This window comes from Carcharhinus amblyrhynchos, chromosome 25 (genome assembly GCF_965287045.1).
Source record: "Carcharhinus amblyrhynchos chromosome 25, sCarAmb.v2.hapA, whole genome shotgun sequence".
Taxonomy (NCBI): Eukaryota; Metazoa; Chordata; class Chondrichthyes; order Carcharhiniformes; family Carcharhinidae; genus Carcharhinus; species Carcharhinus amblyrhynchos.
The window spans coordinates 11227478-11248464 of NC_137348.1; the positions used below are offsets into that span (position 1 = coordinate 11227478).

Genomic DNA, 20987 nt, shown 5'->3' on the forward strand with positions numbered 1-20987 from the left:
CCATTTGTTTTGACCTAACATACGCCTCCCTCTTCTTCCTGACCAAGTCTTCAATATCCCCCGTAATCCACGGCTCTCTAATCCTACCTTTCCCATCCTTTCGCTTAACCGGAACAAACCTCCCCTGCAACCATTTCATTTTTGCAGACGAGGAAGGAGCATCAGAGAGAAAGCTAAGACTTTACCTGTTAAAAACCAGTTTAAAATAAGTTTAAAGCACTTTGTTCTTTGTAGAACTGTTTAAAGCATTTACTTATTGTATTTACTGCTTTAAGAATTGTGAGGGAGTGATTATCAGGCAGTTGTGGCCCATCAGCTTTAAATCAGCGCCAAGTTTAAAAGGAGGCCTGGTGTAGACAGTGGGCAGCATTGGAGCGGGCAGTGGAGTGAGAGGGAAGCAGAGTGAGCTATTAGGGCTTAATATCAAAAAGGGCTTGAAGGAAAAAAGGCCAGGTGGAAAGAACAAGGAAAAAAAAAATTTTTTTTTTCAAAACTACTACAGCAAAAAACAAGGAAAAAATTTTTTTTCCCACAACAAACTATATTGAATAATGGAGGGGCATGTGATGTGCGGTTCCTGTATGATGTGGGAACTGGTGGACCCCAGGGTCCTTCCCAGTGGCCATGTCTGCAGTAAGTGCAGGTTGCTGGAGGAGCTCCAGCTCAAGGTGGATGAGCTGGCCTCTGAGCTACAGACACTGAGGCTCATCAGGGGGAGAGAGGGTGTCATTGTCAGTGGGGTGCAAGTGACATCCACCCCCCCTAGACTGGCTAAATCTAAGGGTCAGGAACAAAAGGGGGCTGCTGGGAGGAGGAAGGGGGGTGAGGAGCGGAGGCCTCAGCCTCTTAATCTGCATAACAGGTTTGAGGTTCTTGCTTCCAGTCTGGAAGAGGACGAGGCAGGTGAGGTTGGTGAGCAAACTGCACACGGTACAGTGATGCAGCAGGACATAGGCAAAGAGAAGGGGAAAAGGAACGTAGTAGTGATTGGAGATAGTGGGGTGAAGGGTATTGACACTGTCCTTTGTCACAATGACAAAGTGCACAGAAGGGTGTGTTGTCTGCCTGGTGCTCGGGTACAGGATGTCGCAGCTGGGCTGCAGAGGAATCTGGAGTGGGAGGGTGAGAACCCGGTTGTGGTGGTACATGTGGGTGCCAGCGACGTAGGCAAAGTGCGGACTGAGGATCTGGGGAGGGAGTATGAGAAGCTGGGAATGGAATTAAAAAGTAGAACCGACAAGGTGGTCTTCTCTGGGCTACTGCCTGAACCGAGTGCAGACGGGCGTAGGGTTGACAGGATAAAGGAAGTGAATGGGTGGCTCAGAGATTGGTGTGGGAGGAATGGGATCGAATTTATGGGGCATTGGCACCAGTATTGGGGTAGGTGGGACTTGTTCGGGCGGGATGGGGTTGGTCTGAATCGTGCTGGGACCAGAGTGCTGGCGAATCGAGTAAAGAGGACTGTAGACAGGGCTTTAAACTAATTAGGGGGGGGGAGGGTGCGAGGGTAGGTGATGTTAGGAGGTCTACAGTTAAGGATAGGGTACAGGTAAGGGAAGAGGCTGAGGATGTCCCAAGTGGTGGCGTTACGGCAAATAGGGTCCAGAAGAAGGCTGGGATGAAAGCGCTTTATCTGAATGCACGAAGCATTCGGAATAAAGTGGATGAGCTGGTGGTGCAGATCGACACAAATGGATACGATCTGGTGGCCATTACAGAGACGTGGCTGCAAGGTGACAGGGACTGGGAGATGAATGTACAGGGCTATCAAGTGTTTAGGAAGGATAGGCAGGAGGAAAGAGGGGGTGGCGTAGCTCTGCTGATTAAGGACAGCATCAAGGTGGTAGCAAGGGATGATATCGGAGCCAAAGAGCAGAAAGTGGAATCGTTGTGGGTGGAGATTAGGAACAGCAAAGGGAGGAAGACGCTGGTGGGTGTCGTCTATAGGCCCCCGAATAATGATCTGGAGGTGGGGCGGGCTGTTAACGCGCAAATAAGTGCGGCGTGCAGGAATGGGACGGCAGTAGTTATGGGGGATTTCAATCTGCATATTGATTGGTCGACCCATGTTGGACGAGGTGGGCTCGAGGAGGAGTTCTTGGAATGCTGCCGGGATAGTTTCCTGGAACAGTGTGTGTTGGAGCCGACGAGGGAGCGAGCTATCTTGGATCTGGTGCTATGTAATGAGGCGGGTAGAATTAGGGACCTTGAGGTGAAGGATCCTCTTGGAGAGAGTGATCATTGTATGGTGGAGTTTCTGTTGCAGATGGAGGAGGAGAAAGTGGGTTCCCGGACACGTGTCCTTTGTTTGAATAGAGGGGAGTATGGTAGGATGAGAGAAGAATTGGCGAATGTGGACTGGGGGAGCGCGTTGGAAGGTAGGTCTGCTGAGGAGCAGTGGAGGATCTTTAAGGAGATCTTTCTTGGTGCTCAGCAGAAATTTATTCCGATGGTTAAAAAGGACAGTAGGAAGAGAGGGAATAAGCCGTGGATAACGAAGGAGGTGAAGGAAAGTGTTAAATTAAAAGCGGAGGAATTTAGAGTAGCTAAGAGCAGTGGGCGAGAAGAGGATTGGGAAAGGTTTAAATGTCAACAAAGATTGACAAAAAAGTTGATAAAGGAGGGTAGAAGAAGCTATGAAGCTGGGCTAGCACTTAATATAAAAAAGGATAGCAAGAGTTTTTATAAATATATAAAAAGGAAGAGGCTGGCTAGGGTGAACGTTGGTCCCTTAGCGGATGAGAAAGGGGACCTAGTGGTAGGGGATGGGGATATGGCTAAGGTCTTGAATAACTTTTTTGTTTCTGTCTTCACGGAGGAGGACGTGAATAATTTGCCGGGTGTTAGCGATGGAAAGGTGGTAGGACTGGAGGGTCTTAATGACATTACTGTTACTAGAGAGGTGGTGCGCGACAGACTGGAGGGGCTGATTGTGGACAAGTCCCCAGGACCGGATGGAATGCATCCGAGGGTTCTGAAAGAAATGGCGGAGGTGATAGTGGATGCCTTGGTGGTTATTTTCCAGACGTCGCTGGATTCCGGGGAAGTGCCGGAGGATTGGAAAACGGCTAATGTTACGCCGTTGTTTAAGAAGGGTGCCAGGCAAAAGGCGGGGAATTACAGGCCGGTTAGTTTAACGTCTGTGGTAGGTAAAATGTTAGAATCCGTCATTAAGGAGGAAATTGCGAGGCATCTTGAAGGGAATTGCTTGATAGGGCAGACGCAACACGGTTTCATTAAAGGGAAGTCGTGTCTGACAAATTTACTGGAGTTCTATGAGGATGTGTCTAGGGCGGTGGATAGAGGAGAGCCGGTGGATGTAGTCTTTCTGGATTTTCAGAAGGCGTTTGATAAGGTACCTCACAAGAGGTTACTGCAGAAGGTCAGAGGACATGGAGTTGGGGGTAGGGTGTTAGCGTGGATAGAGGATTGGTTGTCAAATAGGAGGCAGAGAGTGGGGGTCAATGGGTGCTATTCGGATTGGCGGTTGGTGACTAGTGGGGTGCCCCAGGGGTCGGTGCTGGGGCCTCAGCTATTTACCATTTATATAGATGATCTGGAGGAGGGAACCGAGTGTAGGGTGTCGAAATTTGCTGATGACACCAAGATTGGGGGAAAGGCAAATTGTGCGGAGGGTGTGGAGAGTCTGCAGAAGGATCTAGATAGGCTGGGCGAATGGGCCAGGAAATGGCAAATGGAATTTAATGTTGGCAAGTGTGAGGTGGTCCACTTTGGTAGGAAGAATGGTAGGAAGGACTATTACTTACGTGGCGAAAAACTGCAGCAGGCGACGGTGCAGAGGGACCTCGGGGTCCTTGTGCATGAGTCGCAAAAACCCAGCCTGCAGGTGCAGCAGGTGTTCAGGAAGGCGAATGGGATGCTGGCCTTCATAGCGAGGGGGATTGAATATAAAAGTAGGGAGGTCTTGCTGCAGCTGTATAGGGCATTGGTGAGGCCGCAGCTGGAGTACTGTGTGCAGTTTTGGGCGCCGCACCTGCGCAAGGATATTTTGGCCTTGGAGGGAGTGCAGAGGAGGTTTACTAGGCTGATACCGGAGTTGAGGGGGTTGAGCTATGAGGAGAGGCTGAATAAACTAGGCTTGTACTCGTTAGAGTTTAGAAGAATGAGGGGAGATCTCATTGAGACGTATAAGATGATGAATGGGATGGATAGGATAGAGGTGGAAAGACTCTTCCCGCTCAAAAAAGACAGTAGGACTAGGGGGCACAGCCTCAAGATAAAGGGGGGGCGGTTCAGAACGGAGTTGAGGAGGAACTTCTTCACTCAAAGGGTGGTGAATCTCTGGAATTCTCTGCCCGTTGAAGTGGTGGAGGCTGCCTCGCTAAATATTTTTAAGAAGCGGGTTGATGGGTTTTTGATAAGAGAGGGGATTAAGGGTTATGGGGAGAGGGCGGGAAAGTGGAACTGAGCCACGACAGATCAGCCATGATCTTATTGAATGGCGGGGCAGGCTCGAAGGGCCAGATGGCCTACTCCTGCTCCTATTTCTTATGTTCTTATGTTCTTAAAAGCCTCCCACTTGCCAACCGTGGACTTGCCAGCTAACAGTCCCTCCCAGTCAGTTTGCTGCAGCTCCCTCCTAATCCTGCCATAGCTCGCCTTTCCCCAATTCAGCACACTCCCGCTTGGACAGCACTTGTCCCTTTCCATTTTTATCCTAAAGTAGACGGACTTGTGGTCACTGTTCGCCACATGTTCGCCTACCTCTTCCTCACCCACCTGCCCTGGCTCGTTTCCCAACACTAAATCCAGTATAGCCCCTCCCCTAGTCGGGCAAGTTACATACTGTTCTAGCGACCCTTCCATAACACATTTCACAAACTCCTCTCCCTCCGTACCCCCAGCTCTAGGCCCCCTCCAATTCACTCCGGGAAAATTAAAATCACCCACTACAACCACTCTATTCTTCCTGCACCTGTCCAAAATGCCCCTGCAAATTCCCTCCTCCACTGACTTTGGGCTGTTGGGTGGCCTATAGTACACCCCTAGCAGTGTGATCTCTCCCTTTTTATTCCTCAACTCCACCCACAGAGACTCAATCCCTATCTCTTCCATATCGCCCTCCCTCTGCACTACTGTGATGTTTTCCTTGACTAACAGTTCAAGAAGGCAGCTCACCACAAGCCTCGAGGGCAATTTGGGATGGGTGATAAAGGCCCACTTTGCCAGATACACTCACATTCCAAAAAAGAATAAAAGGCAACCAGCTTCCCATGTTCTGCAATGTGTTCCAGGATCGGTTACTGGACCTTGACCAAGCTCCATGGGGCTGGCATCCACTTTTGCACAATTTGCATTTCTACTAAAAATCCCATAGTGCATGGAAGAGACAGGATGAAGTGCAAATCCCACAATGATTGGCAGGCTCCTGTCATGGGAGCCTACAACATAGGGATGTCTAACAGTCAAGTCTGACAAGCTGCTCAGGGAAGAAGCTGATGATTTTCTGCATGGTGAGTTTTCAAAACAGATGAGCTTTGCAGAGGTTTGATAATTCTACACACACAGGAGGAAAATACAAGTATCAGCCACTCTGGACAACCTAGCCTAGAATGACATTATTAATTAGCTGTTCATGAAGGCAGAGGAAGAGTCAAGTAGTGAAGACAAAGTCAGATTACTCTCCATTTCCTCAGAAAGTCCCCTCTGCACACCACCCCTGAATGAGAGGGAAGCCTGAAAATAGGTACCCAGGCATTGTAAAAGCAAACCAAGTATCCTGTGTTTCAAGTTTTCCTCCTCAATCTTTCTACCACACTGCAGTCAAGATTTGAAACCCATGGTGCTTGGAGAATTGCTGACAGAGATTTACCTGAAAGCATGTTAGCATAATATTCAACATGATGTGCTGCTATGAATTCAGTATTAATTATAAAACGAGCAGATCACAGAATAGAATTCCCTGCAGTGCATGAGGAGGCCATCCAGCCCATCAAGACTGCATTGACAACAATCCTACTCAGGTACTTTTCCCGTAACCGCATGTATTTACCTTGCTAATCTCCCTGACACTAAGGGGCAATTTACCATGGGAAATCAACCTAACCCGCACATCTTTGGACTATAGGAGGAAACCACGCAGACACAGGATGATTGTGCAAACTCTACACAGATTGTCACCTGAGGTTGGAATTGAACCCGGGTCCTTGGCACTGTGAAGCAGCAGTGCTAACCACTGTGCCACCAAATCTCCAGAGGAATTGCTCACAGTAATTCAGACAATACATGGTTGTATAACAAAGGCATTATGCAGTGCAAAGAACAACGTACTAACTTATTAATAGATATCCCAATAAGCTGCCTACAAAAGCAAGATACAGAGGGAACATGTGGGAGGTAGATTAGGTGATGCTTGTCGGCAGGAGATATGGAGTAGGCGGAATTTTAAAAGTAATGCAAACTTTTACATATAAACTGAAAATACTTTGTTGCTTTTTGTTTTAAAAATGGGGAAAATAGAGCACATGATCTTTTCTCTGAGCTGTTTGTGGGACCTTGCTGTATGAAAATTGGCTGCTGAGTTTCAGTACAACTTACAGCAGGCAAACATCACAAAGCCAACTAATCAAATTAATTAAACAGCTGTGTAATTCAGCTGGATAATTAATAAATGCACACCATGATAATGACGCAAGTAGCACATTTCATTAATTAGTGGAGGCTCATTTGCATAACAGAAGTTCTAGAAATGCAGCTAAATTAACAACACAGACCCCAGCAAGAAGTCTTTTTGAGAAGAAAAGATTTTAAATTTATTTTTTAAGAACGGACAGCGAACTGTTTTTGGTAATTTACTTGACAGATATTTGTTTTAATTGTACATTTGCGCATGTGGAACAAACAAGGCGAGTCAGAAGATGTTTAACTAATTTCTTTGGTTGGGTGTGTGATGTCTGCCAGTTGCAAATTGCCAGCTTTGAGTGCACCTTTTGGCTACAATCACGCATAGGATCAGGTGTAATGCCTGTTCTTGCCAGCTTGGATCTAATGTCTCTTTTGTGGGACCCAGGAATTAGATTCATTTGAATGTGAATTGGTTTTTGGAGAAAGCAAGAAGATGGGTTCAGGGCTTGCCCTGTCCACTCTGCACCAGTTTTGTTACTTTGAGAAAGGAATAGTATTTTTTGAAAGACTTTGCGTGCATGATGAAGTATTTTTATACTTGGACAGAATTCAATGGTAAAGCAATTTCCTGTAAAATGTTATAGTTATAACACTCAAATTTCTGAAATGTACTTACTTATATAGAGCAGTTTTCGAAGTACAAAGTATTTACAGTAAAAAAAGGTTACTCTGACCATCTAAAGTTTAAAGTTTATTTATTAATGTCACAAGTAAGGCTTACATTAACACTGCAATGAAGTTACTGTGAAATTCCCCTAGTTGCCAGATCAGCGCTTGTTCAAGTCAATGCACCTAATCAACATGTCTTCCAGACTGTGGGAGGAAACTAGAGCACCTGGAGGAAACCCACCCAGACAATGGGAGGATGTGCAAACTCTGCACAGGCAGAGGTCCGAGCCGGGAATCAAACCCAGGCTCCTGGCACTGTAAGGCAGCAGTGCTAACCACTGTACCACCGTCTATTATGTTTATACTGGTGTAATGTTCACAACTCCATAAACTTCTTCACTTAACTCCATGAGCATATCCTTCAATGCCCTTTTCCCTACTGTTCTTATCTACTTTCCCTGAAATGTATCTGCGCTATTCATCCCAGAAGTGATCTTAAATTCTCCGTTCAAACCATCCTCTGGGTTAAGATGTTCTTCCAAACTCCCTTTTGGATTGATTAATTACTAATGTCACTGGTCACCTTGTCCTGATCCCATTACAATGAGTGCAACCTTCTATTCTACAGTTACCCTACTGAATCCCATCATTGCCATAAAGGCTCGATCAAGTCACCCCTCAGCCTCTTTTCTAGTGAGCAGTGTTTCAACCTGTTCAATTTTTGATCTACTTGTGCATTATTATCACAAACCATTTTGAGTGGCAAAGTTCCTCCATGGCTGCAAAGATTACACGAAAAACTAACAATCTCTATCTTTGTGAGAGATAGTCATCTTGACAGTTATAGGTTGAATCTGTAGAAATCCCATTGACATTAAAGAATTTCTGGAATGGGTTTGCATATTAATCTATGCTGTTGTTAGTCTTGTTCCAGTGAGTTGGGAAGTTTTTTTTAAACCACTTGAACACATGGTAGCTGGTGCCCTTTAAAGGTTAATTTACATAAGGGAATCATCACATAATAGATGAAGTATCAATTCTGTAGGCAGCCAGATTATCTTTCACGCCTCCAGAGTAAATAACTGTGCTAAACTCATACATTTGCTGAATTCAACAATTATGGGAAGGGTTTCAACTGAAGATGCAAACCAAAGCAACCTGCTCAATGTGGAGAAAAATTTAAATATCAGATGACAAATGTTCAAAATTAAGTTAAAGCAGATAATTTAAAGGGAAAGAAATAATGAATTGAACCTTTTTATTTAACACGCAAGGGGGGGTGTGTTCCGACACAGGTGAAACAAGAAAGTAGTGAGAAGGTGGACTTTGCCTATCAAAGGATTCCAATGTTTCTCAAAGATTCTCCCTGTCTATTGTCTCAATTATTTGCGGTTAGTTTAACGATTTTAGCACCAAATATCATTGCCTTTCCATGGTCCATTCTACTGAAGGTTTCAAATACATGGATTACTGGGAAGTCTTCGAGAGAGGATTGCACCTGTAAGAAGGACGGGTTACACCCGAACTGGAAGGGCACAGATGTTCCGGCTGGGAGTTTCACTAGAGTGTTGTTTCGGGAGGGTTTAAACTAATGTGGCAGCGGGGTGGGGATCAAAACAGTAGGTCAGTAACACAGAGGCTGGGGACAAGCTTGGGGCCAGGACAAGGCTAGCTAAGAAGAAGAGCATTCTGGAGGAGGATAGCACTTAGAACACTACAGCACAAACAGGCCCTTCTGACCATAAGTTGCGCCAATCACATCTATACCTACCAAGCCATAGAACTATCTGTAACTTCCAATGCCATTAGATCCCATATACTCAACCAGAAGTCTTTTAAAAGACCCCAGTGACCCTCTCTACCACCACCGACAGCAGCCGATTCCACTCACTCACCACCCTGAGTGAAAAACTTTCCCCTAACATCTCCTCTGTACTTGCTTCCCTGCACCTTAAACCTGTGTCCCCTCGTAGCGACCATTTCAGCCCTGGGAAATAGCCTCCAAGAATCCACCCTATCTATTCCTGTCAACATTTTACAAACCTCTATCAGGTCGCCTCTCAACCTTCATCTCTCCAGGGAGAAGAGACCTAGCTCCCTCAACCTATCTTCATAAGGCATGCCTCCCAATCCAGGCAACATCCTTGTAAATCTCCTCTGCATCCTCTCAATAGCTTCCACATCCTTCCAGTAGTGATGCGACCAGAACCGCGCACAGTACTCCAAGTGGGCTCTGACAAGGGTCCTATAAAGTTGCAGCATTACTCCCAACTCTTAAACTCAATCCATCGATTAATGAAGGCCAGTACACCATACGCCTTCTTGACCACATCCTCCACCTGCGAGGCCGATTTAAGAGTCCTATGGACCTGGACCCCAAGATCCTTCTGCTCTTCAACCCAGCTAAGACTCCGCATCCCGTTGGTCCTGCCAAAATGGACCACTACACATTTATCCACGTTGAAGTCCATCTGCCACTTCTCCGCCCAGTCTTGCATCCTATCTATGTCACGCTGCAACTTCTGACATTCCTCCAGACTATCCACAACACCACCAACCTTTGTATCGTTGGCAAACTTACTAACCCATCCCTCCACTTCCTCATCCAGGTCATTTATGAAAATGACAAACAGCAAGGGTCCTAGAACAGATCCCTGGGGCACTCCACTGGTGACCGACCTCCACGCGGAAAAAGACCCATCAGGGATGACTGAAATGGGCCTGGAGTTCTGGAGTGCATCTGCTTCAATGCGAGCTTTATAACAGGTAAGACAAACAAACTTAGGGCCTTAATGTTTAAGCAAAATTTGGATGCGGTTGCGGTGACGGAGACTTGGTTAAAAGGACAGGACTGGCAGCTGAATATTCCAGGGTATAAGTGTTTTAGGCGAGATTGAGGAGGAGCTAAAGAGGCAGGGGAGTAGCAATATTAGTTCGGGAGCATATTACAGCAGTGCAGAGGGTGGACAGTTTAGCGGGGTCATGTAACGAATCACTGTGGGTGGAGCTCAGAAATAGAAAGGGCGCGGTCACTGTGCTGGGGGTACACTACAGGCCACCCAACAGCCCACGAGAAGTGGAGGAATGGATATGTAAGGAGATTCTGGATAGGTGCAGAAAAAATAGGGTTGTTGTCATGGGAGACTTTAATTTCTCTGGCACAGACTGGAAAGTGCCTAGGGCTGGGGGTCTGGGCAGTGAGGAATTTGTAAAATACATACAGGAAGGTTCTTTGGAACAATATGTAGATAGCCCAACTAGAGAGAGGGCTATACTGGACCTAGTACTGGGTAATGAGACCAGGCAGGTCGTCAAAGTTTCAGTAGGGGAACATGTGGCAAATAGTGATCACAATTCTGTTAACTTTAGGATAGTAATGGAAAAGGATGTGTGTTGTCCTACCAGGTAGGGTGCTGAATTGAGGGAAGGCTAACTATAGCCGTATTAGGCAGGAATTAGTGGCCATTGATTGGGAGAGGCTGTTTGGCAGGGAAATTGTTGGAGAGGATTCTTAGAGATAGGATGTATGCGCATTTAGAACAGAATAGTCTCATTAGTGATAAACAGCATGGTTTTCTAAGAGGGAGGTCATGCCTCAGAAATTTGGTGGAGTTTTTTGAGGAGATGACAAAAACGGTTGACGAGGGTAGAGCTGTGGATGTCACCTATATGGATTTTAGTAAAGCGTTTGACAAAGTTCCTCTTGGCAGGTTGGTGCAAAAGGTTAAATCTCATGTGATAAAAGGAGAGATGGCTAGATGTGTAGAGAACTGGCTTGGCCACAGAGGACAGAGGGTAGTAGTGGAAAGGTCTTTTTCCAGCTGGAGGTCTGTGACCTGTGGTGATCCACAGGGCTCTGTACTGGGACCTCTGCTACTTGTGATACATATAAATGATTTGGAAGAAGGTGTAATTGGTGTGATCAGTAAGTTTGCGGATGACATGAAGATGGCTCGACTTGCGGATAGTGATGAACATTGTCAGAGAATACAGCAGGATATAGATAAACTGGAAAATTGGGCGGAGAAATGGCAGATGGAATTTAATCCAGATAAATGCAAAGTGATGCACTTTGGTAGGACTAATGTAGGGGGAGCTATACAATAAATGGCAGAACCATCAAAAATATAGATGCACAGAGGGACCTGGGTGTGCAAATCCACAGATCCTTGAAGGTGGTAGCACAGGTGGAGAAGGTAGTGAAGAAGGCATATGGCATGCTTGCCTTTATAGGATAGAGTATAAAAATTGGCGTCTGATAATACAGCTGTATAGAACGTTGGTTAGGCTACATTTGGAGTACTGCATCCAGTTCTGGTCACTGCACTACCAGAAGGACGTGGAGGCTTTGGAGAGTGCAGAGAAGATTTACCAGGATGTTGCCTGGTATGGTGGGTCTTAGCTATGAGGAGAGGTTGGGTAAACAGGGGTTGTTCTCCCTGGAAAGACGGACAATGAGGGGAGACCTAATAGAGGTGTATAAAATTATGAGGGGTATGGATAGGGTGAACAGTGGGAAGCTTTTTCCCAGGTCGGAGGTGACAAACATGAGGGGTCACAGGTTTAACTCAGATATCAGAGGGACGTATTTTACACAGAGGGTGGTGGGGGCCTGGAATGCACTGCCAAGCAGGATGGTGGAGGCAGACACGCTGGAATCGTTTAAGATTTATCTGGATAGTCACATGAGCAGACTGGGAATGGAGGGATACAAAAGAATGGTCTAGTTGGACCAATGAGCGGTGCAAGCTTGGAGGGCTGAAGGGCCTGTTTCTGTTCTTTGTTTTTTTTTCAGCCATCTCCTCCTTTCCAGTCTGGTGCACTGTTGAGCTTGACAGGTACCCCATCCATCATTTTCAACATCCACTCCCTCCGCCACCAACTCACAGTGTCAGTAGTGTGTACCATCCACAAAATGCGACAGAACTTTCTAAACCCTGTGACCTCTACCACCTCAAAGGATAAGAATTCAGTAGATGCATGGGAACACCACCATGTTCAAGTGTCCCACCAAGCTACACACCACTGACTTGGAAATATATTGTTGTTCGTTTACTGTCACTGGGTCAAAATCCTGGGACTTCCTTCCTTACACCACATGGACTGCAGCAGTTCAAGGCAGCGACTCATCACCATCTTCTTAAGGGCAATTAGGGATGGACGATAAAAGCTGGCCCAGCCAGCAATGCCCACATCCCATTAAAGATTATTTAAAATATCGCTGGGGATCAGTTATTCTTGCACTTAGGCCATTATCCAATTGCTCACTAGATCCTGGGAACGGTGTCAAATCGAGCTAGATTTTGGATTTGTTTGCCTCCTAAAGAAGCCAAAATTCTCCAAAGTTAAGAATTTAATATGTTGAAAATAACGAGGGCAAAGTTTTGAAGCATCAACACATTGTGCCTCTGAACTTCCATATGTTCAATAAACTTTGCAAAACTACTCAAGTCTAATTTGCTTGCAGATGAGATGAATAGTTTTGTACAAAAATATTCTCAGTCTGAACCTCCTTCAGGTGTCTGTCCCCATTTCACTTTAGTGGAAAACAGGTCAATAGGACATTTCCCACAGTGATATTGCTGATCAATGACAGAGCTATGGAAAGAGGAACCTTCCCTGTTACATTTACTTGGGCAATTAAGCAGAGCCGCTGCAACAATGATTCAGTTGTATGTAAATTGCAAAGATCGGCATTGAGAAATAAAGAAGAAAGGTAGGACAAAGAACTGCAAAAACACAGCTAGCAGAGGCAGGAAAGGGGAGTACAAATTCAGCTTTGTTTCCCGAAATGTTTAATTTTCTAATGTGCTTGGGATGTGTAAAGCACTTTCCCGCTCCATAGATCATGCACCTGTAGTCCTTTCCCAATGGTCCATAGAAGTAAATTGGTCCTTGAATTTCTTGACTGGCCTCCAAAATATAGCTCAGCACTTAATAAATCTGGAGAACTCCACCAGAGTCTAACGCATCATTTTTTCCACTACAGAATGAAATGAGTCGATAGGCAAAGGTTCAATGGGGAGCTAGATTCCTTCACTTGGATTTGCAATTGGAGAGCAACACACTTTTGTAGACTGAAAATAAATAACAGCACCGTGCTGTTGAAAATGTTTGGGCATTTGATCTCACGAAAAGACATTTCTTCCGCTTCAAAAAGAAAATACCGGTGTGGGATCAATAATGTATGTGAACTCAGTGCTCTCCCTGGCATCTAGTAACATTGAGTGCCACACTCAAAGTCAAACAGGATCACTTTCAGGAATCAAGTCAAAATGCCGCACGGTGCTAAAGAAATGTTTCCACAACACATGTCTGCTGCAGACTTAAATGCCAGCATTGTAAGGTAGAACATTTATAAAGTCCATCAAGTTAAATCCATCAACATCAAGTTGTCAAGTATAAGATATTAACTAATTTTACCATAGACTGACCCTGCATGTGAAAGCAAATGTGACATCAGTCTCAAGATGTAATAAGGTACAACTCTTATGATATGGCAATTAGAAGTTAATTGCTATGATTAATCAAACATAAATCACAGCATTGCAAGAGAATGCAATAAAAGCACGTTATAGAACTTTATTTTATTTTCTCTCTCTTCTTGTAGATGCCCCAAGTTGAGAGGTTTTTTGAGTAACTATGGGCCATAACTTCTTGGCTTCCTTACTCCCATTTGGGGAGTGCCCCAATGATGCACTGGGGAAATTCCCATGTAAAAGGTTCACCCAGCAATTGTAAGGAAAGACTGTTGTGCTGGGCCCCGACACAGGACACTGTCTTCTGGTCCAGCCTCCTCACTCCCTTCCCAGTGCTCTCTGTCTGATGTCCGAACCTCCACCTTCATACCTTTGGAACTTATCTTCTTCCTTCCAATGCCCCCATAAAAAGGGGACATGTCCTCCCTCAGTACATTCCAATTACACTTTGCCACAGCACCAGGGGTCACGCTTCACTGTTTCTGTCTCAGCGGGTCTGAGCAAAGACGATTGGGCAAGACAGGAGCTTTGCAATTCCAGTGATGGCACGTCCCTCGAGATGACAATCTGCTGGTTATCGCCATTCTGAGGCGGCTACGGGCCTATCTCTCACAGCTCTGTTGCAGAATTGGTTACTAGAAGGTCCAACATATGAGCCTCAGTAGCTCCTAGAAATATTTATCAACTTCATCCTATGAAGAACTGACCATGCCAACCATAGGGATTGCAGATTTGAGAGACAACCAGCATTGATTTAATTTATCTCAGTTGAGTGAAAAACAACTGATTGTAGCAGTATAATTGGATTTTGAAAGGGGAGAAGTGGTAAGAAGAAAATGGGCAATGTTCATATCTTTAATTGCTTTATTTTTCAAAAAATGTATTCCATCCAAAAACCCAAATTCAAATTGAATCCAAATTCATGGTCCCCAAAAGAGGGACCAACACGATCCAAGCTGTCAAGAGGAGGCACTGCCTCATCCTGGGCTTGACCTGATGCCTCATCTTAGCCAAAAGGCTGAGATGGCTTTGAAAAATTGCACGAAGACAAGCCTGAGTTCAACGTCTAACCACGGTGCCTGAAGAAAGGTCAACTGGTAGGTATCAAGTAGAACAGAATTGGCTGCAATAACTTCCAACATCTCATGTGCATTGCTCTGCTTCAAACCTGAAGAATGGCCGCACGCACAAAGCAACAGAAGGGAACAGCTCTTAATCCAAAATCACCTAAGCAGGGAAGCAAAGATCTGTTTTTTTGAAAGATTTTAAAAGAAAGAGCTTGTAGGACTGTTGACACCTGACTTTGTCCGTTCACAAACCCTGCACAGTTTCAGTTTTAAGATCACTACAAACATATAAAACAGCCCAAGATAGCAGGCTAAACAAAACATTACTGTGGATGCTGGAAGCTGAAACCAAACGAGAAAATGTTGTAAAATCTCAGCAGGTCTGGCAGTATCTGTAAGAAGAGAAAAAAGATGAAGTTTCGAGTCCAGGTGACTCTTTGTCACAGCAGAACTTGAAACTTCAGCTCTTTTCTCTCCTTACAGATGTTGCCAGACCTGCTGAGATTTTCCAGCGTTTTATCTTTTGGTATCAGGCTAAACAATCTGCCTTCCATTTATTCCCCAACCTTCTTTTCGTTCCAATCCCTGTGTTTTTTTTTGCTATTTTAGATAGCAATTCAGTCTTTATGAATGAAATGCATGACCCTGAAGTGATGTTTTGCTGTAATTTTTTTTAAACCAGCTATATTTTCCACAATGGCCCTTTGTTTCAATGATAAGCAAGGACCAAAGAATCCAAATTCACAAGGTGCAAGATTTTGCAAACACATTTTGTAATACTTCACACTAACGTATCTTCTGCACCGGTCTCATTTAGGCCACATCTAAAGGGAGCATTCTGTTTTAAACTGCCTGCATAGCAACCATTCAGGATTTCTAGATTTTTCCTTACCTTTTCCATCTATAGCTGACATCTCTTGCAAATGTCTAATTGACCTGTGAGTGCAACGATGAATAACAATTAGAGTGTACTCAAGCTTGTAGAATAATGCCGTAGTGTCAAATTAAGCCAACAGACAAACATAATTAAACCAACAGACTTCTATTTAAGATACTTGAGATTTTTACTAGAAATGTGTTTAAGATTTTACTTTATAATTGTATTTCAAGATTTATGTAATGAACTATAAAGTGACCACACAGGTTTTTATGTATTAAACATCACCAATTAAGTAATATGTGATACAAACCCACAAGATTAATAGCGTCTGCTGAAGAAAACTCACATAATTTTGCTCATAATGCACCACTTCTCCACATATTTTGTTTTATGGATATGGGCAGAGATTTCCTTTGGCACGGCAACACAGTGGTCAGCACTGCTGTTTCACAGTGCCAGGGGTCCAGGTTTCATTCCCGGCTTGGGTTACTGACTGTGTGGAGTTTGCATATTCTCCCTGTGTTTGAGAGAGTTTCCTCCGGGTACTCTGGTTTCCTCACATGTTCTGAAAGACGTGCTGGTTAGGTGCATTGACCCGAACAGGCGCTGGATTGTGGCAACTAGGGGATTTTCACAGTAACTTCATTACAGTGTTAATTAAGCCTTACTTGCAACTAGTAAATAAACTTCAAAAAACTTTTCCCATCAATACCTGTGTAGATGTTTGTCAGGCAGAGGACACCTCAAAACCTGCTACATCTGCACCGAATTATCAATCACTGCAATGGCACAGGCCAACTGCCTGACAGTCCCAAAAACCAGAGCAAAGTCAGTCACTGCTGCAGCTCTAAGATGCCTGCAGCCATCATGGTGACCCTGAGATCTGATTGTTGTGGGAGACTCACATTAGGGTGGGTCTGGGTATTAATAGAATGGGTTCTGGTTCACAAATTCACCTAGAACACCTGATGCAAGTGTCATTTGCAATTGACCTTGACTTGGTTAATGCTTCCTGTGTTTGACATTTGATGCTTCAACTTGTCCATGAAGAAAGCCCGTCTGGGAATGGTACCAAAGGGCTTCTTCGATGCGAACACAAAATCATCATTAAAAGATCCAAGGAGGTAGAAACTGGGTGAGATTAGCAACTCAGCAAGACAGAAGAGGGGCAAATTGACTTTTTACTTGACTTGAACTGGTTAAGCAGATTTATTGGAATGACGACTTCAGATATTCTACGAGCTATGTTTTCTAACAGATTCCAAGGTGGGGGAAGCCTGGACTAGTAAGGGGACATTTTGACTTTTCCTTCCTCTTCCAAGACAATTCATCAAATGATCCACACTCAAAAAAAAATCAGCAGGATTAAATTACGGTCACACTTACCACACCACAGGGAACAGGATGGCACCGCAACACAGGAGGTCAACAAGAAAGAGGATCTCCTTCCACAGTCCGTATTCAGTCGTCCCTTCTTCAGTCGACTCAATAATGATGTAAGCAACATTAGCAAGAACCTATTTAAAATAAATAGTTTTATTAATAGCTGATTTCTGCCACAAGGAAAACATTTCTCTCCTCAACAAATGCTCTTGAATTAAGCTATGTGTCTGCATGAGCTCATATTGAATTCAGCTGCATAAAGCTGTTTGATTTGTATCATTTATGGTTTGAGGCAATGGGAGAGTTGGGAAAATGGAGATTATGAAGAAAACATTTGTGCGGGTAAATTTTATCAACATCAAGCACTCCCTGGTCAGGATGCAATCTAAAACTCACGATACTCTGAATTAACAACACAACACATGAAATCCCATAGTACCCTCTGCTGGGCAAGTGCGATAGTTCCATTTCGCAGAAAAACCCATTTCAAGAGTTAACTGTGGACCCACAAGTACCAGAAAATAGGTCAAGATTACATCAAACTGATTTCAAGTAAGGTCTTTAAAGTTGGACAGGAGAAAACAGAGAAAGGTTTATCCTATCAGTCTGGTCTGGTGATAAAGCCGTGTGAAAGGATTGCACTCTCTGATACACAAGGAGCCAAGTACCACGACTGGTCTTTTCTAGTTTACACAGTTCCAAGTTCCAGTAGGCCACAAGAACTTAACAATAGACAATGGCAACATTACAAGGTTATTTCTATGTGTAAAAGCATGTTAAAAATTGACATGTTTTAAAAACCAATTTGAAATGCAGTCACATAGTAGATCGCCACATAATTAGAGGTCGCCATACTTCATCCCAGAGTGGGATATTAAGCTGGCCATCTCCAAAATTTCTACGACCCCGCCATGGCAAAAAAAAAGACTTGCCGTCACCCAAAAGAGGTCCCGCAGTTGAAATGCATGGTTTAAAATAAAACTTGTGCCCTCAACTGTTAGGGCAACATTTGTTTTGCTTCCTGGAATTTCAAAGTACCCATTTTTCAATGATTGGCAGGGTAAAATGAGTTAAATCACATAGTGGCTATCAATGATGTACTTGCTACAGACACAAAGGAGCACTGTCCAGCCCAGGTCCAAAACTCTGCTCACAAAGTCAGAGGTATGCCAACAATTCTCCACCCCTTAATCTGGTGAATAAACCTTGGGCGATAAAGCACAGTAAAGTGCTAGTGTGCAACATTACCTGGTGTCAACTTCATGACATTGTTTGGCTAATATGCCCAACATATGCTCTGATCAACCCTCCCTTATGGAATCCCTACTGTGCAGAAGGAGGCCATTTAGCCCTTCAAGTCTACACTGACCACAATCTTACCAAGACTTATTCCCGTAATCCCACATATTTACCCTGCTAATTCCCCTGACACTTAGGTCAATTTAGCATGGCCGATCAACCTAATATAGAACATAGAACATTACAGCGCAGAACAGGCCCTTCAGCCCACGATGTTGCGCCGACCAGTTACAAAACAATGACCCACTAACCTAAACCAATCCCTTTTCGTCCATAAACCTATCCACGGATCTCTTAAACGCCCCCAAACTAGGTGCATTTACAAATATGCAAACCTTTGGATTGTGGGTGGACATCAGAGCATGCAGAGGAAACCCACGCAGACATGGGGAGAATGTGCAAACTCCGCACAGAGTCGGAGGCTGGAATTGAATTGGATCCCTAGTGCTATGAGGAAGCAGTGCTAACTAATGTGCCACAGCTGTTTCTCCATCATACCATTTCCTAGCTCAAATCTGTGAAACTCATCGCCACCTCAGCCTTCCAATTCTACTATATCATCGTTGGGACATCAACTTGCTATGCTTCATTTAGTGCATTACTACTGGGAAAGAGCAGAGGAGTGGGAATTATTGGGTAGCTTTTTCAGTGTTGGCAAAAGCAAGATGAACTAAACAATCATCTTCTGCGCTGCATCATTCTATAATCCTGCACAATAGGTAACTCGCCCTTCTAAGGCTTCTCAAAGAAAATACTAGCTTCATCCAAGAAGACAGGATCCAGAAAGACCCAGATTACTGACTCCAGTCACATCGAAGTTCAGCAGGGTCTCATGCCTATATTTAAGATTTTCACAATGGAATCAGTGAAAAAATAATCTAAACTCAAACAAATAAAAAGACGACGGGACATTAGGCAACAGCATTACCTGGAGTGGAATAACTATCATAAAGATTTTCTTGTCTTTGTCTGATAGGATGTGTTTAACAAAGGCCCAGCCGGTGCCTATCAGTGCTATTGTAATGAACAAGAGAGCACCCTTCAACCTTCAGAAAAGAAAAAGAACAGCATTAGTGAAGAGGAAGATTCAAGTACAGTAAATGGCAAAGATATGTTCCCCAGATGGAACTGTGTTTTCGTTGTAATAAGAATTCCAGCTATCACTGCACAATTAATTACAATTGGTGCTCTTCACTAGAGCTCTAGTCATTTTGACTGATGAAAGATATTTGCCAAATGGAGTCCTTTAATGCAGAAAAACTGGTCTTTTGTTAAATAGAAAGTGGTGGATGTCTCAAGTCAATAAGTTGAGGGGTTCACAAAATGTTGACCGGAAAGAGCTGATCTCAAAGATTCATAACCCATCATCTGCATTTCAGATCTGAAATTATTCCAAGGTGCTCTCACATACCACCCTCTGCAAAGAGGGAGGACAAGTGATATGTTCTCACACCTCCACCAATATCATCTCTGAAACTGGCTGTAAGGATATATCCAAGAGTATTCCAGATAAGCTGGTGGAATTTAAATTCAACGAATAAATCTGGAACACAAAGCTAGCCTCAGTAATGCTGAGCATTCAATCATTGTCGATTTTTGTAAAACAGCTACCTGGTTCACGAATGTCTTTCAGGAAAGATAATCTGCCATCCTTATCCAGTCTGGTCTACACGTGACTGCATAGCCACAGCAATGTAGCTGACTCTTAATGACCCTCTGAAAATAGCTTAGCAAGCCACTCAGATCAAGGGCAATTAGGAATGGGAAACAAATGCTGTGTTTTTTTATTACTATCACAAGTAGGCTTACATTAACACTGCAATGAAGGTACTGTGAAAATCCCCTAGCTGCCATACTCCAGCACCTGTTCGGGTACACTGAAGGAGAATTTAATATGGTTAATGCACCAAACCAGCATGTCTTTTGGACAGTGGGAGGAAACCAGAGCACCCAGAGGACACCCACGAAGACACGGGGAGAACGTACAAACTCGACGCAGACAGTGACCTAAGCTGGGAATCAAACCCAGATCTCTACGGCAGTGAGGCAACAATGCTAACCACTGTGGTCTTGTTGGCAATGCCTACTTCCCATGAAAGAACGTTTTTAAAAATCTTTTCTCCTATTCTTTCTGCCCACTCTCTGTAGCAGGGTGAAGCTCAGAGCCTCCTTGACAGAGAAACTGGCATATGGAGGAGGGATGTGTAAGTAGACTCATGTTATTCATGTCTGAGCAGAAGGCTGAGCCCTAATTATCAACAGGAACCAGAGTTCATTTTGCTTTTTTAAAAATTACTAAAAGCTGTTCTGACCACAGCAGACAGTGCATTGCATTAAATGAATGTGGTACTTAAACCGCCAGTTCCTACGTCATAACATGGTTTTCACCAGCTATTTTAATGGCATATTACAGGAAATATATTGCTATGGTTAAGTGGAAGGAACTTGATTCTATGTCCAGCTGGAGTTCATATCTTCAATGAGTGCCCAAAATAGGAAGAGTCCCATTCTCCAGCACTCCTTACCTTGAAGAGAACCCAAAGATTAAAAAGAAACTGACTTTTCTTAATAAAGGAAGATGACAATGACGCTATGTAAAGTGAAATTTACTGCACACTTGTCAAT

At 44.1% G+C, this 20987-nt stretch overlaps 1 protein-coding gene across 1 annotated transcript in view; it reads right to left on the reverse strand.

The window, feature by feature from the left end:
• The window catches only part of gpr107 (G protein-coupled receptor 107), a 100027-nt gene that overhangs the window by 47301 nt on the left and 31739 nt on the right, over positions 1–20987 (reverse strand). Inside the window, exons 12-14 of the mRNA XM_080211817.1 lie at positions 19291–19408; positions 17067–17197; positions 15693–15736 (exon numbers count right to left, since the gene is read on the reverse strand). Of these exons, the coding sequence (XP_080067943.1) occupies positions 15693–15736; positions 17067–17197; positions 19291–19408 (293 nt within the window). The remainder of the gene's footprint in view (positions 1–15692; positions 15737–17066; positions 17198–19290; positions 19409–20987) is intronic.